Source organism: Neolamprologus brichardi, chromosome 12 (genome assembly GCF_056152115.1).
Source record: "Neolamprologus brichardi isolate AB-2024 chromosome 12, ASM5615211v1, whole genome shotgun sequence".
Classification (NCBI taxonomy): domain Eukaryota; kingdom Metazoa; phylum Chordata; class Actinopteri; order Cichliformes; family Cichlidae; genus Neolamprologus; species Neolamprologus brichardi.
Genome location: NC_142115.1, coordinates 34,129,213 through 34,147,303, shown reverse-complemented (window position 1 = coordinate 34,147,303; position 18,091 = coordinate 34,129,213). Strand labels below are relative to the sequence as shown.

The window sequence follows — 18,091 nt, the reverse complement described above, 5'->3', positions numbered from 1 at the left end:
ATTCACAGCACCGAGCCTCAACCCCCCCTCCTCCCCGGCTTAAAGGGATCCTTTTCTTCCCCGTGGCTGGATACCTGTCAGACTGAGGGGGCTGTTTGGGTTCAGGCAGCCCTAAAAATGTGATAAATCACAGAAAAATAAACAACTTATTCACTTTCTTATTCTCTTGTAAAAGAGCTTTAGTTAAATCCTTAAAGTCAAGCTGCTGTTTTCTGAGAAATGCTCCCATTGACTTCAGGTAGCTGTTGTTTTAAACTTCATGGAAACATTGTGCAGTTTTAATTTTTTTCTAAATAAATGAGATATCTTCAGATTCTCAAATCCGCGTACTGGGAACATGATTTTGTGAGTAAAAACCACGTCCTCCATCTTGTAGCCATGTAGTGACCCTGAATGCATTTTCTGATAATGCATTATGCATTATTTGCGTCATCCTTATATCCTGAATGAAGGCTGTATTACTCAAAGCTGCCTGGAGGTCCCATTGTTTCAAATCTAAGCCAAAATAAAGCTGTATTAAACTAAGTGGAGGGTCATTCATGTTAATGACATCGAGCTTTAAGCAGTAGAGGCTCTTTTAGGATTTCAAGATGGCTCATTAATTCAGAAAAACAGGGCTTTTTTTTTTACTCTTGTGTAACAGAAACCATATTTGTTTAGATTTAGTTTGAATCAGAAGAATGGAAATAACAAAGGATGGAAAAACAACCTGACCATAAGAGTCACCAGTTCAGATAAACACTACAATACTGTAGTAGATAATTATCTCAAGCATACCTTAAAATTGAAAATGTGAGAATGTCTTTCTATAAATTTTGTTTTTCTACTTTCATGCAGGGCTGCCACAAACATTATTTTGATAGTCGACTAGTCACCGATTAATTTTGCGATTAGTCGACTAAGCAGATCATCAACGTACAGCTTATTGCACCAGCAGCATCTGCTCTTATATAACTATCATTAGCTTACAGTGTTTAAGTGTTTAAGGTATGTGCTAACTAAAAATAAGGACAAGATGATAGTTTGTTAAATTTTAATGAAATTTGCAGATTGTTTCGGTGAAGTTTAATAAACTCCTTGCTATCTAAAATATAACAGGACACCGGAGAATATTCTCGAGCATCTCACACTTCTGATAATCAGCTGTCTGCTTGACGTTTATTCAGCTGTGTAAAAACTATAACTTTAATCTCAGCCAAACCGATTTACTCAGGAACAAATAAAATACTAAAAAAAAGCCAAACAATAACATTTTTAAGTTATCTAAGTGACTTATATGTTTAACCTGAGTAGTGAAAGACGGCAGTGGGTTTGAAAACGATTTGCCGGGAGTCCGGTGTTCTCACGGCTCTAGTTAGCCTAGCCCCCGGCTAGCTATCGAGCTAGTGGGTAACAGACGTCTCCGAAAACGTCGGAGCGCTTTTGAAAATATGTGGTGTCTTGATAAACTGAGCAGATATTTGAGGTTTACACAGCTACATTCTCGCCTGAAAAATATGTTAAAAGTTTATTTTGTGACCCAGAAAGAATAATAAGAGTAATATTAAAACTAACTAGCTGCCGCCATTGTTGGAAACTGAGCTGGGACACAGCTACTTCTTCTTCTTCGGGGTTTAACGGCAGCTGGCATCCTTGTCCATGCAGTGCTGCCATCTTCTGTTTCAGTCCGTTATTACACTCTTAAATCCTACTACTTATTCCTGCGTCTTTTGTGATCTTACAAAGCTTCAAACGACGCGTCGACTATTAAATCAGTCGTCGACGATTTTGATAGTCGACGTAATCGTGACTAGTCGACTAATCGTGACAGCCCTACTTTCATATTGTTGCTTTGTGGGTTTCCTAAGGAAGCCACTTCAGAGCCAAGTCGATTATCAGCCTCAGATAAGTGAGGTTCTTTTCTTATATTTTATTTCCTGTGTGTTTCAGCACTGTTTCGTCCATCCTGGGCGCGTGGCTGGACCAGTACTCTGAGGACTTCTGGAGCCCTCCAAACTACGAGTGTCTGCATCAGCTCCTCGCTTACCTTCACCTCCACTTCCTCGGCTCGGACCTGGAGCGCCGTGCCCGCAACCTGCTGGCCCACTTCCACCGAAGACAGCAGTGTGAGCCTGATCCTGATGGTATGAAGGCAGGACAAGAGAGGGACACCAGAGCAGGCAGGGACTCCTTTAACATACCAGAATGGTGGTCCCACAGTAATAAAAACTGAAGTGTTAGAATAAACCAGTGCACATTTCAGGAGGCTCTAAATGTTCAGTTTAAGTTCAAACTGAGATATTTGTTGCTGTAAAGAACAAAGAAAGTGTTTGCTCAGAAAAAGTGCAGGAGCTGCGTCAACGTTGAGCTCAGGTGGAGTCAGCTGTGTGAAAAATATATATTTTTATTCTCTTTAGGGGAACACATCGGCTGCCCTTTCGCTACGCAGGAAGAGAGCGGCTTTGAAGATGAGCTTCCTGCTTTCAGTTTCCTGTCGTTTGACCCAATCATGGTGGCAGAGCAGTTCACGCTCATGGACGCGGTGAGAATCTTCCCTGTCCCTTTCAGCACAGTTACCTGGTGGTGTTGATTCTTAAGATCATATCTGCACCTCCTCTCTTTAAATTAGAAATAAGTATCGATTTTAACTCCCCTCTTTCTCTGCGTCCATTCAGGATCTGTTCAAGAAGGTGGTTCCCTACCACTGCCTGGGGGGGATTTGGTCTCAGCGGGATAAGAAAGGTAAGGAGCACCTGGCTCCCACCATCAGAGCCACCGTGGCCCAATTCAACTCTGTCACCAACTGTGTCATCACCACCTGCCTGAGCAACCCGGCACTGAAGCCCAACCAGAGAGCCCGTCTGCTGGAGAGGTGGATAGAAGTTGCCCGGGTGAGACTTCTGGTTTGCTGAGCTCATGTGCACTTGGGACCGAAGGCCGTTTCGGTTTGTTTCTGACTGAACGATTGCTGTTTTCAGGAGTGTCGAATACTAAAGAACTTCTCCTCGTTGCGAGCCATCCTCTCCGCCCTGCAGTGCAACGCAATCCACCGCCTAAAGAGGACCTGGGAGGAAGTGTCACGGTAGGTTTCGTGCCCGCCTGCAGGCTCTGCAGAGTGATTGTTGTGCGCTGACCTCTTTGTCCGCCTACAGGGAAAGTTTCCGAACCTTCCGCGAGCTGTCTGAGATCTTCTCTGATGACAACAATTACTCCCTGAGCCGAGAGCTGCTGGTGAAGGTGAGTCACAGCAACAGATGTAAACATAACACAGTGAAAACGGAGGAGGTGTATTTAGCCGCTGAAGGAAAAACCATCTTCACAATAATACGCAGACAAATCAGTTTATGAGTTACATAACAGTGACACGTGGCAGCTGAGCAGGCGGCGGGAGGATGCACGGCTAGGTGACCCTTTGCCGTCAGTATCCTTCCTCACAACAGCTGCAGCCAAGCTTCCTGCATATCAGAGCACCTTGTTCTGTTACTTTTGGACAACAGGATCCATATACGATGTCCAGGCTCTGTGCAGCTGACAGGTTGCTGTCATCATTAGTGCAATATAGTGGGTTTAATGCAGAGACGTGTTGACACCTTCAGGGTGTTTTGCAGCTCGTATTGACGCATTCAGTGGAAGGTCAGCAGGAGCTGATTCATTAATTCAAGATATTTGAGTGAGCAGGAAATGCGATGACAGATCAACAGGCTGCACGTGCTTTCCGCTGCTCGTCTTTACTCTTTGACTTTACTACAGAAGCTTTGCATGATTCACAGGTCAAAATAAGGATTATTTTTCTTGCACTGGGGCTTTGCATTCATCCTCTGTCTGAAACAAGCTGTTTTAATTCCTCCGCCTTTTACACCAACTCGCTTTTGAGTGGTTGCTGCTTGTGAACAGAAGGTCTGAAGAGCAGCAGGGATGTTTGGCTTTTATCGCAGGATTTAGTTGCACTTATGCGGCAGCGCTGTCTTTACAATGAACACGTTTTTAAGGTGTCACATTCTGACATTTGCACGCTCATAAAGACTCAATTGTTAGGAAAAAGCTCATAATCATTGTAAATAATTGCAGAACTCTTGCCTAATGCACGATATTGACATTTACTGGATTGAAAAACAACCATGTACTACGATGCAGGACAGTCGGTGTATGTGGGAGTTCGTGGTGATGAGGAATATGGTGTGATTTATTTATTTATATTTCAATAGGCGTTGATGAAAATACATCTCTAAGGCACAGGGGGATATAAAAATATACCCGTCTCAACACATTCACTGATGTTTTGGTGGATTTTGATGACAGTGTTCTTATAATTGAACAAACTAGGTCCTCTTGACCCTTGTGTAAGGTGATCTTTCTTAGTGTTCAGTCTGCTGTGCTTAGTCAGAGTAAAGGTAGAGAGTGAATTATCACCTATTTTTAACCTGAGACGTTTTCTGATGTAATGCTGAGTTAGTTAACACCCGCGGCGTCCGCTGAGGGAATCCCTGCTGACGTCACAGGGAGGAACCCTTTGGCAGGTGTAGATAACGGCTCCAATGTGTAAAAGCAGACCTCAGGGCGTCGCCTCCGTCTATCTGCTCGGGCCAGGCCGCGTTGACTCGACTCGCTTGGCTCGAGTTGCACGAAGCTCCAGAGGCCTCCAGGCATTACATCACTCTGAGGAATGCGCAAGGAACGCCAAGGAGGTGGATTTCCTCCCAGTTTTTACTTTGAGGTCGTGCAGATGTTTTATTTTTTATGTCAGAACAGGTTTTAAAGATCTAATCTGCTGTAACGCATAAACGAAGTATATGAAGGTTAAAAAGCTTTTGGAGAAAAACATCCTTGAAGGGAGGTTCCTGGTTAAAAATCGCCCCGCCTGCGTGTCTCTGACCTCCAGGCCAGCTGGATGCATTAGACATGCTTTAAATCACCAAACGGCACATGTGTTTTCTGTGAACCGTAACCTCCTCATATTTTGAGCCAATGAAAACAGATGTGTGACACATTCTGTGGTTAGATTCGATTTGTGTTGGAAAGCCAAAGACAAAAATGTCTAAAACTTTATTAGCTGTATATAAACTACAGGTATCTTCAGTCATATAAAGATCATTATATGTTCTGCTACAGCTTCATGCCATGGTGTGTGTATATTAACATTTTATCATGAATGTTGATTGATATTTTTGAAGAAGAGATGAAGAAATTAATCAATCAGAGGTATTTAATTACACAGGAATCGACAGGAAAATGCTTCATTTTTCCCTCGCAGATTTAAAAACCAGAAGGACGACAGGCTGTGTGAATTATGTGGATTAGAAGAAGTTGGGAATGAAATACACTTTCTTTTATAGCATCCTTATTACGATGAGTGAAGAGTATGTACATTTATTGAGAGAAATCCAGAAATGTTTGAGTGCTACTGACAGGAATGAAATAGTTATAGTGTTTCTAAAGCTTGGAGAATGTGTCAGGTTGGAGTTGAGTTGAGTTAGCTTGTAAGTTGTGCGTCATTTCTCATTCCTGGATTGCACGTCCTCGACTCCTCTCCCTGGTCTCAGTTCCTCCCACGAGAGATACGAGCGGAGGAGGCGAAGACGAGGCACGAGGAAGAAGGAGTCGAGGCGGAATGAGACGTCCTCGCTTCAGAGCCTCGTTTTAAAGCGATGTCAGGGAAATACTACATTTGAAACACCTGCATCTTAAATGTTGTAGCTCGACTACAGCTTTGTTCAAAGTTGCCTAACATTATATTTTAGAAAAGACCAAAACTGAGCAGTGAGGGAGTGCATTTTGATCTGGGTCAGTCAGAATCAGTGTTGGTCAAGTTACTTGAAAAAAGTAATCAGTAACTAATTACCGATTACTTCCCCAAAAAGTAATCCCGTTACTTTACTGATTACTTATTTTCAAAAGTAATTAATTACTTAGTTACTTAGTTTTTAAAAACACGATGTACAACCTGAATAGGTGATAAAGCGATAGATCTTTCAGCCCAATTCTGCGAGTTTCTCTGTGAGTTTCCCATTACGTCGTAGCTACTCGGTGCTTGTTTGGAAGTTTAGGGTTTTTTTCGCTGTAAAAAGAAGTTTTCTTCCCACGCACAACGGACACTAATGTTTTTGTCACTTTTTATGGAATCAAACTTAAAATAAGGTCAGTACTTCCACGCTTTAAACGCTGCACGCTCATACTCTCTCCCGCACTCGATATATGATCCATTGTTGATCTGCACACAGCTGTTGTCACGAACGTCGCACTCGCTTACGTCACTGTCATGAGACATTCTCGCAAAAAAAATACGGTTTCGCAGCGTTCCTACGGGAAAGTAACGGTAATCTAATTACCGTATTTGCAACAGTAATCCCTTACTTTACTCGTTACCTGAAAAAAGTAATCAGATTACAGTAACGCGTTACTGCCCATCTCTGGTCAGAATGATTCTTTTTCTTTCAGTTTATATGTTTTATTGTTTAGTGTGTTATCTGTCAATTCGTGGTTTTGGGAAATGCACAACAAAAATTAATGTAACTATATTACAGGAGAAATGTGTGTATTCAGAAGTCGTTTAAAGGAACACAATATGGGATAAACTGTGTCTGATGTTGAATTATGTAGCACAGGGACGTTTGTTTTTCTGCAGAAGTGAGTGAGCAAAACTCACTTATTGCGCCGTAGTGGAAGGAGGGTTGGGTATTTTTAGTGTTTGGCCTGTATTTTGCACATTTGTGATTTTTAGCATCCAGTAAAACTTATCATGTGTTGTTTATTCTGCAGGAGGGCACCTCCAAGTTTGCAACTTTAGAAATCAACCCTAAACGCGCTCAGAGGAGACACCAGCAGCAGAGAGACCTGGTGAGACCACATGCTATCTGTGTCTGTGAAGGTTCTCAGTCATCCAGGTCATCGTAGTCTAAGGAGCTTGCAAAGAAAAGCGTCTGGACTTCTTTAAGTTACTTGAAGACGTTTCTCCTCTCATCCAAGAAGCTTCTTCAGTTCTAAGGTCAAATGGTGGAGAGTCCCAGATTTATACCTAGTGGGAGTATCCCCCCACTAAGAGCGCACCTGAAACCCTGGCTGATTGGGACCCACACCCAGTTTCACACCTTGGCTCAGGCGATTAGGGGATCATCAGGGGGTCCTTTTGTCCCTCTGTGGGGGGAAACTCCTACTAGGTTTAAATCTGGGACATTTGACCTTAGAACTGAAGAAGCTTCTCGGATGAGAGGTGAAACGTCTTCAAGCAACTTAAAGAAGTCCAGACGCTTTTCTTTGCAAGCTCCTTTGACCACATGCGACCTGCTTGATGCTTTTCCACCAAAGCACTGCTTCAGGCGCTGAGTCAGCCTCCATTTACTTATTTTTCTTATGCTAACAGGCACATCTGAAGCAACCAGTACTCTATATCAAATCCCCTTCAAATCCACTTAAGGAGTACAATCACATTTTGAATGGGGGATTGCCAGCTGCTCTTCAAATTTAGCTTTCTGGAAGTTTTCTTACAAATTTCAACAAGCAGTCATTAGCCTAAACTTCTGCAGCAGTTTGCAGGACTACTTACTGATGAAAATCAAATTTTTCCTGCAGCGCTGGTTTAAATAACGTTGTTCTAGAAAAATGGTCACTTGCACTCTAAATGCATGTTCATCTCCACGTAAACAGGGAGTGATGCAGGGGACGATCCCTTACCTGGGGACTTTCTTGACGGACCTGGTGATGATGGACACTGCCATGAAGGATTACACTGAGGTGAGACGTCAGATGGGAGTCGTTACTGTGATGATTTTTGGATTTTAAACCCTCTTCCTGGGTTTGGATTTTTTATTTTCTTTCACTGCTAATAATTTCTTTTCTTCTTTTTCAGGGTGGTCTGATTAACTTCGAGAAGAGAAGAAAGGTGAATTATTTCTTTTTGTTTGTTTGAAATCATCATCAAAAATAATCTGCCGGTCCAAATCCCAAAGTCAAACCCTTTTTTCTGCTCTGCCCTCTTGTTGCAGGAGTTCGAGGTGATCGCTCAGATCAAACTGCTCCAGCTGGCCTCCAACAACTACAATTTCACTCAGGACAGCCACTTCAGGGAGTGGTTCGCCGGCGTGGACAAATACAGCGAGGCAGAGAGGTCAGTCATCAGAGGCTCCTCCCCGGAGGAAAGCAGGAAATCTGGCTGTTGTTTTGATGGTGGTTGGATATCTGCAGTCATCCTTTAATTCTGACAGTGAAAAGGGGAATTTAACAAAACTTGGTGCTGTGCTTTAAAAAAACCTAATATATATATTTATATATATATATAAACCCTCAAGTTTTGGCAGGAACACATGAAATGTTCACATGTTCCAAGATTTTTAGGAGTTTATGAAATGATTCACAGCACTGGCTGCCAGCATGAAGCGTGGGTTATTCAGTTTGTCCTCAGTGTTGCCGTCAGGATTAAAATATCTGTGCGTTTTGATGAAAATGGTGAAAATATCATTTCAGAGGAGGCGGTGAGGGGTTTAAAATAATACAAAACCATTAAAAATGACAGAATTATTCATGGAAGTAGTGGTGAAACCCACCAGATTTACACATCTGCAGGTGGAATGACCCAGCTCAGTGTTATCGGTGCTAACCGTGTTATCCTATCTCATCCTTGAGTTTATGTCTTTGAATTCCCATTTTCTCTCTTGCCGTCCTGACTCCCTCCTGTTCCCGCAGCTACAATCTGTCCTGTGAGATCGAGCCTCTGTCAGAGTCGGCGAGCAACACGCTCCGAGGCAAGAAGAACGGAGGAATCATGAAGCGCTGGAGCGAGTAAGTCGCAGCGTTAATGCCGTTGTTTTAAACTTGACCACCAGTCTTATTTTCATAACCCTCCTGTTCCGGTGCCATCTGCAGCCGACAGTTGACGGAGGCCGGTTGCAGCAGTGCCGCGGGCTCTCACTCCAAGTCCTTCGACCACTCGCACTACAGGCCGTACCAAGGAGGAGGGGGGGACAGCGGCGACGCTCTCAGCGTCACCTCTGTCAGCTCGAGCGGATCAGACCTGGAGGATGTGAACGCCAGCTTCCTGTCAGACTCACCGGAGGGACACGAGAGAAAGGTAGAAAAAGCTGCACATAGTATTTTCTTTTAAGCAGCTGTTTGTGAGGAGGGAAAAAAACAACAGTGGATCTGCTGGAAACATTTCCTCATGTTTGAAGTCTTTACTTTGAGAATAAAACTCGAAAGAAGGACTCAAATGGAGGACAGGGAAGCAGGCTGAATAAAAAAGGGCGAGCCTTTATTGGACAATGTTAACTGCTACAAACTACAAGAAAACTTCAGTGGGGAAAACAAAACGGAAATTCAAAACAGGGCAGAAGGAGCGTCTGATAATGAAGGGCAAATACACACAAAACAAAAGGAAATAAAGACAAGGAAACACTTTAGATCAGCAGTCACCAACCTTTTTTGCACCACGGACCGGTTTATGCCCGACAATATTTTCACGGACCGGCCTTTAAGGTGTTGCGGATAAATACAGCAAAATAAAACTAGTACCGGTACCGAAAAAAAAGAAGATTTATTCATAACACACGTGAAAAGATCCAGGGAAACAGAGTTAACGATAAAAACGATAACAAAATAACGCTGAAAACCGATAAAAACCCTGAAAACTATACATTTCACACCTGAGCCTCAACTCTCGCGGCCCGGTACCAAACAACTCACCGGTCCGAGGCCCGGGGGTTGGGGACCGCTGCTTTAGACAATGGAAAAATGTAAACACAAGAAAGAAAATCAGTAAAATTAAAAAAGGGACCGAAACTGAACAGGAAACCAGGCCTGGGTGGGACCTGTAGTCATTTGTACTGTAATCAGATGATATTGTGACTACACCAAGGTATAGCCTTCAAAATCAAGACGATATGAACTCTAGGAATTATAAACATGTAGTTTAACGCTCGGTTTGACTTCAATGCTGAAATTCTACAAACATAAGTAAGAGTAGCCCACGCTGCCCCCTGGTGATCACTCACAGTTACAACAAACAGACGTGAGTTCCACAGTGTTATACTTAGAAATACTCCCAGCGCACAGCCACACTGGGAGCTTAAGTCCTTAAGTCACAGGGATTATTCACAGAGCACATTTGTTCCCACCTAAAGTTCAGTTGATTTGAGCGTGATCCTGTCTCCTGTGTGGAGAAAAATAATGGCTGTCATCGTGTCAGAGTGGTCTGGGGCCGTGCGATGACTGGTTCTGTTTTGTTTTCCTTTGTCCTCCTCCAGACGTCGACTCCTTCGGTGAAACTAACTGTCTCAGCACTGGGAAGAGAAGCTCCAGCTGCAGATACAACCTCAACGGTAACGGCTGCTATGTTTTTCTGTTCATTTCACACTGAAAACCTGAAATGGCTTGGATGACTGTCTGCAAACCAGACAGGGTGGGGTGGGGTGGGGTACTCGATTTAGAAAGCTGCAAACCTGCTCAGTAATAATTGTCCAATAATAATTCCCCTTATTATTAAAAAGAAAATTAGCTACAGATACCAGAATTGCTTACTGGAGCTGTAAACATGTTCATGTAAAGTTGGAAACTTTAACATGAAGCGTTGATGGGGACTGACTTGCTTTTGGAGCCTCAAGTGGTCTTTAGAGGAACTGCATGAGGTTTTTATTTCAGCATTGGCTTCATTTTTCAGCCTCTCCCACTAACCTCTCCCTCTGATAACCTTTCAGTTCTGGGAATGTACGTCTCTGTCGTCTCTGGACACGTCCGGGATGGGCTCGAGCTCTGGTTCAGCCTCCGGCTCCAGCAGCGCCTCCTCCTCCTCCGTCTCCTCCTCCACCCCGTTGTCGGCCTCGCGCTCACACAAACGCTCGGTGTCGGCCGTGTCGAACTACTCGACTCTGTCGCTGCCGTTGTACAACCAGCAGGTGGACGACTGCTGCATCATCAGGGTCAGCCTGGACGTGGAGAACGGGAACATGTATAAGAGCATCCTGGTGAGGGCAGAAAAACAGCTTTCAGGCTTTTTAACCCTTTAAAACCGGTCAGAGCAGCACGCTCCGTTTTGTGCAACTACTTTTAAATCCAGGTAGCACTGCAACCACGTAAGCTAGCGCAATAATTTTTTTTGCATATGAAACCGGAGAAGTTGTACTTACATCTTATGCCATCAGCTTGTCCTCGGTCACAGTTTCCTTCCACATATAGCTTTGCAAAAACTGCATAAAAAGCGCTTGCAGCAACAAAAACATAATATTCCAGAAACACGCTTTGCCGATCCGATCAGCTGTTTGTAACACTTCCTACGTTGGATTAGACGTCAGCGTGAACTATCGCATGTCCGCCATTACCTGCCCGAAACTGGAAGTGACGTCATTTTCGCGGAAATGTAGTTTTTTTTACCATCAGGGCCTCATGAGCCTATACTGGTGTTTTTAAAAGTTATCTTTGACTTTATGACTTTCTGTGTCGTTTCTGGGATGCTTAGGACTCATATTGCACTGCTGGAAATAGTTTATTTTGATCCATATGCTGCTTTTTAGCAAATTTGCACTATAATATTTATTTTTGTTTTTCCTGCAGTATATAAAAATTGGTGTATTTCAAAAATAAAACTATGAAGACACTCAAAATGAATTTCCTGTGGTGGGAAACTATTTTGTGCAACTTTTTTGTATTTACAGTTTTGAGGGATAAGCCTCTTAAATTTCTCTAACTAGAAATATATGTTAAAAAAACAAAAACGATTTTCAATTGTTTTGTAGTTTATTGCACTTTTTTGCAATTTATGTAATTACTATGCACTTAATGCAGACATATTATTAAAATCTCTGTAATGGTTGTATTGATGTATAGCAACTTGAAATGCTCCCAAAAATGGCTCTACAACATGTAAAAATATAATATAAGCTCTGGTGGACTTGGTTCTATGGTAGGTCTTAAAGGGTTAAGAGGCAGTGAAGTCAGAGTTTTCTCTGTGTGTAAAGTGATGGTTAATAGTTAGGAACAGATGTTGATGTTCTGTCTGCGATTCAGGTGACGAGTCAGGACAAGACTCCGGCGGTGATCAGGAAGGCCATGATCAAACACAATCTGGAGCGAGAGAAGACCGAGGAATACGAACTCATGCAGAAAATCTCTGAGGACAAAGGTGATCATTTCTTTGTTTCATGTGTTCATTATTAGTTTTTAGCAGTGAATTTAATGTTACGCTGCTTTTATGATACAAGTTCGTGATACACATTTTCCATAAAAATCTGAGAGAGTAATTAATAGTACACATGTAACTGTATGTGTTTTGTCTTAATTGTTGTTAATTTAAAATGAATTTAATGGCCGATGTGTTGACATATATTTACAGTTTCTCATGTGGTGAAAGATAAAGAATTGATTTTCTTTCATGTCCCCTGAGAATATCACTGCTTGAACTCGTTAATCACCACTTGTTGTTTCTCTCTTCCTGACCTCGTCCTGCAGAGCTCCGGATCCCGGACAACGCCAACGTCTTCTACGCCATGAACTCCACTGCCAATTATGACTTTGTGCTGAAAAAGCGCGGCTTGGCACGGCCCATGCGGGCCAAGAACGTGGCCAGTTCGACGCTGCCTCGCATGAAACAGAAGGGACTGAAAATCGCCAAAGGGATTTTCTGAGGAGACTTCCTCCCTCCTCCTCCTCCTCCTCCTCCTCCACTCACCCTCTTCCTCGTCCTCGATCACCTTCTCTGGCCTCTGCTCGTCAGCTTCTGCTCAGGTGCTTGAGTTTTTGTTCAGACAAAAACTGGACATGCAAGAGGAGGAACGACCAAGCGCACCTTGGGAAGCAGAGGAGCACCTTAACACTTAACTGTCGCGTCGTCGGGACCCTGAGAGGACGTTAAAAGGCTGAAGGACACGTTTGTGGGGGAAACAAACGAGGCGTGTTGGCTGCTTCAGCCGGCTCATGGAAAAGCATCAGATCTCCCGGTCCTTTTACGTTTCGTTTACAGCTGTTTACATCTTAACATCAGTTGGTCAGATCAGTCGTTTCTGCACCTTCGACAAAAACACTTTTTTTCCCCTGTTTTTTTAAACCATGTTGCAGAGCCTCACCCCTGTGTGATCACTCTGCGCTCTTCATGCTCGCACCCTCCTGCGTGGAGCAAACACTAACGGACAGAAAGGTGTCTGAATGTGATTCTACTTTTTCAGGGAGCTTTTGTTTCAAGCGCACCGCCGCCACCGCTTTTGCCCCGGTGGTCCCTGATGTCGACAGTGCCTGCAGGACTGCAGCACTTGAAGGTTTCGCTCTCTGCCGCCTCAGCATTTTAACACCAGCGACGCTGACGCGAGCGTGGAGAGATCTGGACTCTATAAACTCCTGAACGCTGCCATGTTACACATACACAAAAATAAAAGGTCACGTGGCCTGAAACAGAGACGTGGTGTCAAAACCAGTGGGCGCAGCCATGAATCACATGCCACTGTTTTCTTTTTATTATTATTGTTATTATTATTATTAATTAATGAATCGTAACCACTACATGGAGAAGGATGCCACAGAGTGGGACAGAAACATGAGCTGAGAACAAGACACAAAAAAACTGAGTGTATATATCGATTAACACCATCTGTGCAGTATATTCTTTTCAAACGGACCACGAGATTTTGTTAACAGACTCGACGCTTTGTTCTTTTCTCTTTGTACATTTGTTTGCATCTCTCTCTTTGATACGGTGCTGCTACTTATCTTTCTGAAGACGTCATAATGAGCTGCACCTCACGTTTTTGTTTTTTCTCTTCCGACTGACCGCCAGCCGCCATGTAGGAACACAGAAACGTCTGAGGGACACGAGGCATTACAGAAATAATAAGTAAAAAGGGCCGCTCCGCCCGGAAGAGTCGATACTCTCTGTTTTAGCTGTGCTTCCAACATGGCGGCTCGGCTTTCATAACCATCAGTTTCCAAATGTGCCATGACGGGCCAGGTGAGCGCTGCGGTATCATCTGGGGTTTTTACGTGTCTGTGATGGCAGCAGAGTCTTTCCGCTCTGGGCTCTAACAGTACATGTGGGGGGGCGAAAGTAGCTTTGGATAATTTTTAGGTTCTCTGTTCCTGTTAGCGTACAGAAGAGCTCCTGAATGTTTCGTGCGTAGGCGCCCAGGCGAAGGACGGTGACGCTGCCAGACTCAACACGGGGGAACAAACTCTTCTCTTTATGCTCTCTGTTCCTTTAAAGGTAAAAATCCAACCTTAAACACACTCAGCGCTGGTTTTTTAACAAGCAATTTTTGGTGACTTGCTTCAAGTATTTGTGGTTGGTATTTCCTTCATTTCCGCAGGTGCTAAATGACAAAGCTGAGTTGTTTCTTACAGCAGAAATACATCTGATCACAGCTAAACCGATGCCAGACTGATGTGGCTTAACCAAGAACATTTGCCAGATCTAATAAAAAGCGGTCCAGAGGAGATAAACATAAACTGTATACTAAAGATGGACATACCCACTGTAACGAGCCATCGGTAGAGACTAAGAGACGCCGTCATAGGCTAGGGAATGACAACCACCTCTAATGGGGACCATGGTTTCCAAAGACTTACACAATATTATATTCACTAATACTTGAATCTAACAATTGAGACCATAAACTTAAGAGGAAACTGTTTCCTGAGGTCATAGGTCATGTGAGTAGTGTGGTCATTTTCTGTAATAGAAGTCTATTTGCAGCTGCAGGCGTCGCCCACTGCTGGCAATTAGATACAATAAATGACATCAGAGTATGTCTGTCTTCTTTCACACTGGTGAAAAGAAAACATCAAAATCTGTTGCAAAGCATTCTGGGAAGTGGAGGAAATGGGAAATTTAAAAACAAAAGTCATCGGAAACACACTAAAATCTGAGGTTGGACTTTTTCCTGATGTGTTATTAATATCGCCACAACAACAAAACATCTGGCCTGTGCTGCGACCATGTTTTGCCTTTTTTGTTGTTTTTGTTTGTTTTTTCATCTGCATGAAGGTCACGTACAAACGATCAAATGAATGAAACGCCTGTTTAAAAAAAAAAAAGAGTGATAGCAATATGGTGATGAGCTGGAGGCACGGCGTCCGGCTGTCGTGGGTGTTGTTTGTTACCGCTGTGGCGTGAAATCCTTCGCTGTTGAACACTGTGACCTTCGACCCTTTCACTCTGCCCTCTCTGCCTGTTGATCGGCGCGTCCTGTCGAGCACTGTGAACCCAAACGTCTCATTCCCTTCTAATGATGTCGTAGTGAACATCCGCCCTTTGCTCATCGCTCAGGCGAGCAGCAAAGGCGGCAGGCTTGACCCTACATGTGCCAAAAAAAACAAAACAAAACATGTAAAGACAGAAAAAGGTTGAACAGACGGGTCCTCTGCCTTTTCACAGTTTGTTTGTTTACTGTTGTTTTCTAGAAGAAAAAAAAGGGAGAACACTATGGAAAAAAAAAAAAGTGTGGACCCATTTCCCTGTGGAGACTGTTGTCCGAGAAACTTGAAGCAGACGTGTTTGTCAGGCGCTGACGTAAAAACTGCACTTTCATGAAAATGTTTTTCATGTTTTAAAATCTTTGTTTGGCATGTCTGAATCTTTTATTCCAACCAAACATCACAGGCTGGATTACACGACGTGTCACACCAGACTTTGAGATCTTATGACCAATTTATAGTAATAAAAACAGCTACAAAACTGGCATTTCTATGCGAATGAAATTGGGTCAGCCCCAAGTGGCCAATAAAGGAACTGCAGTTTTGCCACTTTTGGAATAAGTTTAACTTTTTCTTTCATCTAAGCAGTTTGTAACTTGCAGAGGACCCGCTTACACTTTGTTAGTGAGCTGACCTGACCTCAAGTGAAGTCTTACCTCTTTAGCCTCAACTTCCCAGAGGAAAATAGTACACAGCTTCTTCTAAAACCAAAACTAGCAACATATATTTGAATATTTCACTCGTCGACTGCGTCTGATGGCATTTTCATGTGTTCCATGGCCTCAACTCAGCATAGTCACAGCAGCATCTGTTCTTTTTTACCTCATGCTGTTGGGATTTTTATCCATTCTTTTCTGGTTATCTATCAGGGTCGCTGGAGCCTATCGCAGCTAACATAGAGGGGGAGACGGGGTACACCCTGGACAGGTCGCCAGTTTGTCGGCTAACAGATGGATAATCATTGACGCTCACAGTCGCACCTGCAGCCAATTTAGAGACACAAATTAACTGAACATGCAAACAGTGGGAGGAAGCCAGAGTACCCGTAGAGAGCCCACGAAGGCACAGGGTCTGGCCGGTCAGTGGATTCAAACCCAGGACCTTGTTGCTGTGAGGCAATGGTGCTAACCAACCTATTGTTGTAATATCATCCAAGCCAATCAGTGCAACATGCAGCCTTTTCCCTTTCTCTTTACACAACAGGACCTTGAAAATTTCACGCTATCTCTGTGAAAAATAGTTTTATTGTCTCCTACATGTCAGTAATTGGTTACATAAATATAAATGAGAGAACAAATCTGACAAAAACAATCATTTTTATAAACAATAACGCTGTGTTATAATCACTATTTGTCTTACTGTCAACATCTTTCACTGAAAAGATCAAAACGTTCAAGTGTTAGTCTGCTTCTGAACCATTTCCCCCTTCACATAAATCCACATTCGGCTGACAATAAGCAAAACAGAACATCCCCAGCCTTAGAGTTTCACTTTTCCAAACGTGACCTGAATGCAGCATCAGTTCCTTCTCTGTACTGTTTGGTTGGAATGAAACTTTCACACTTTGAGTCCTGTTTTTTCTGGATGTTTGAAGTAATCGGAAAGCAGGTTTTCTGCAGCAGCTCCATCTCTTTGTGTAAGCGCGCGGACCTTTGGGACAAACTTCCTGACCCTGCGAGCGTTTCTGTGCTGGTGAGGTTGACGTGATGGACCAGTCTGTGTTTCGTCGTAGCCCGTGCTGACAGTGACATACCTTTTTGTGATTTGACCTGATTGTGTGCGAGCTTGAACAAAAAAAAGAAGAAAAAAAGCTGCGTTTACAAGGAGAAAAAATACAACAAACTGGAAACCAGCTGGTGTGGTGTGTGTGTGTGTGTGTATGTGTGTGTGTCTATTTTAATTTTTTTATTTTGTTCCCTGAACTGTGCTCGGGTGCCATTTCCCATTTTAACAAAAAGATTTCAGAACTTTTTCTAACTGCTTCTTTGTTTTACTTTCCCCAAGAACACAAAACCTGTGTAGAAAACAGAAACTGTCCTTGATTGTCTTTGTTTATTTATTAATTTGTATATAAAGATTTTGTTTTGCATTGTACATTCTCTCCTTTCTTGGTTATAGATTAATATATTCATGTATATATGAATAAACATTAAGTTTATAAAAGTAAAAGGACTTTCTGTGTCTCTTCTGTGCTTATTTTTAAGGAGAACCTCTATAAACTTTCATGATTTCTTTGGTTTGTTTTTTTAAAACAGTACATCCTTGGTCGATTTTTAGGTATCGGAACATAAAACTGATCTGGCCCTTACTGGGTATTAAACTTGAGGTAAACAGAGCTTTTGATGACCAACATATTACATCATGTCAAATTCTATTTAACGATAATGAAGCCAAAATCTAGAAGCACTGTGTGGAAAAACTTCAGTAACTTGTTGAACCTCCTGTAGCAGCGATAACTTTAAGACCTTATCTCCTAAATGACTATCCATCTCTCACATTGTGAAGGAATTTTGGCCCGCTCTTTTTTATAACTTTCTTAAGTTCCCACCACAGCATTTCAGTCAGGTTGAGGTGTGGCCTGAGCCGTTGCAACCCCTTAATTCTTTCCTTTTTCAGCCATTGTGTTGTAGATTTGCTGCTGTGCAAAGATGGCATTTCATACAGAGGAGTTAATGGTTGACTCAAAGACTGTAAGGGGCCCCGGGCCCGTGGTAGCAAAACTAGCCTAAGTCATTAGCCCTCCACCACCATGCTGACAGCTAGTATGAGGTGTTTGTGTCCTCTTTGTTGAGACACACCTGAGTGCTTTCTACATGTGTCACCTCAAACTGGAAATCATGGACTGATGTAATAAAGCTGTTTAACACACTCAAAAATGCTAAACATGAACTCCTGTGTAAGATACAGGAGGTATGATTATCAGCATGGTCATATTTAGGGTCTTCTTTTGTAA

General features: G+C 42.9%; 1 protein-coding gene across 8 annotated transcripts in view; it reads left to right on the top strand.

Annotated features, from left to right (window-relative positions):
* LOC102776401 (ral guanine nucleotide dissociation stimulator-like) overlaps positions 1-17,307 on the top strand; it is a 60,735-nt gene extending 43,428 nt beyond the window's left edge. For 6 of the 8 annotated variants that reach the window (XM_035910687.2, XM_035910684.2, XM_035910688.2 and 3 more), the window contains exons 4-18: positions 1,930-2,159; positions 2,397-2,521; positions 2,655-2,870; positions 2,958-3,061; positions 3,132-3,216; positions 6,736-6,813; positions 7,621-7,707; positions 7,823-7,855; positions 7,959-8,080; positions 8,656-8,751; positions 8,836-9,040; positions 10,212-10,286; positions 10,662-10,928; positions 11,968-12,082; positions 12,409-17,307. In XM_035910687.2, the coding sequence (XP_035766580.2) occupies positions 1,930-2,159; positions 2,397-2,521; positions 2,655-2,870; positions 2,958-3,061; positions 3,132-3,216; positions 6,736-6,813; positions 7,621-7,707; positions 7,823-7,855; positions 7,959-8,080; positions 8,656-8,751; positions 8,836-9,040; positions 10,212-10,286; positions 10,662-10,928; positions 11,968-12,082; positions 12,409-12,584 (2,014 nt within the window). In that variant the 3' untranslated portion in view covers positions 12,585-17,307. The remainder of the gene's footprint in view (positions 1-1,929; positions 2,160-2,396; positions 2,522-2,654; positions 2,871-2,957; positions 3,062-3,131; positions 3,217-6,735; positions 6,814-7,620; positions 7,708-7,822; positions 7,856-7,958; positions 8,081-8,655; positions 8,752-8,835; positions 9,041-10,211; positions 10,287-10,661; positions 10,929-11,967; positions 12,083-12,408) is intronic. The other 2 variants (XM_006797697.3, XM_035910683.2) reach the window with 2 other exon arrangements.
* The last annotated feature ends 784 nt before the right edge of the window (positions 17,308-18,091 follow it).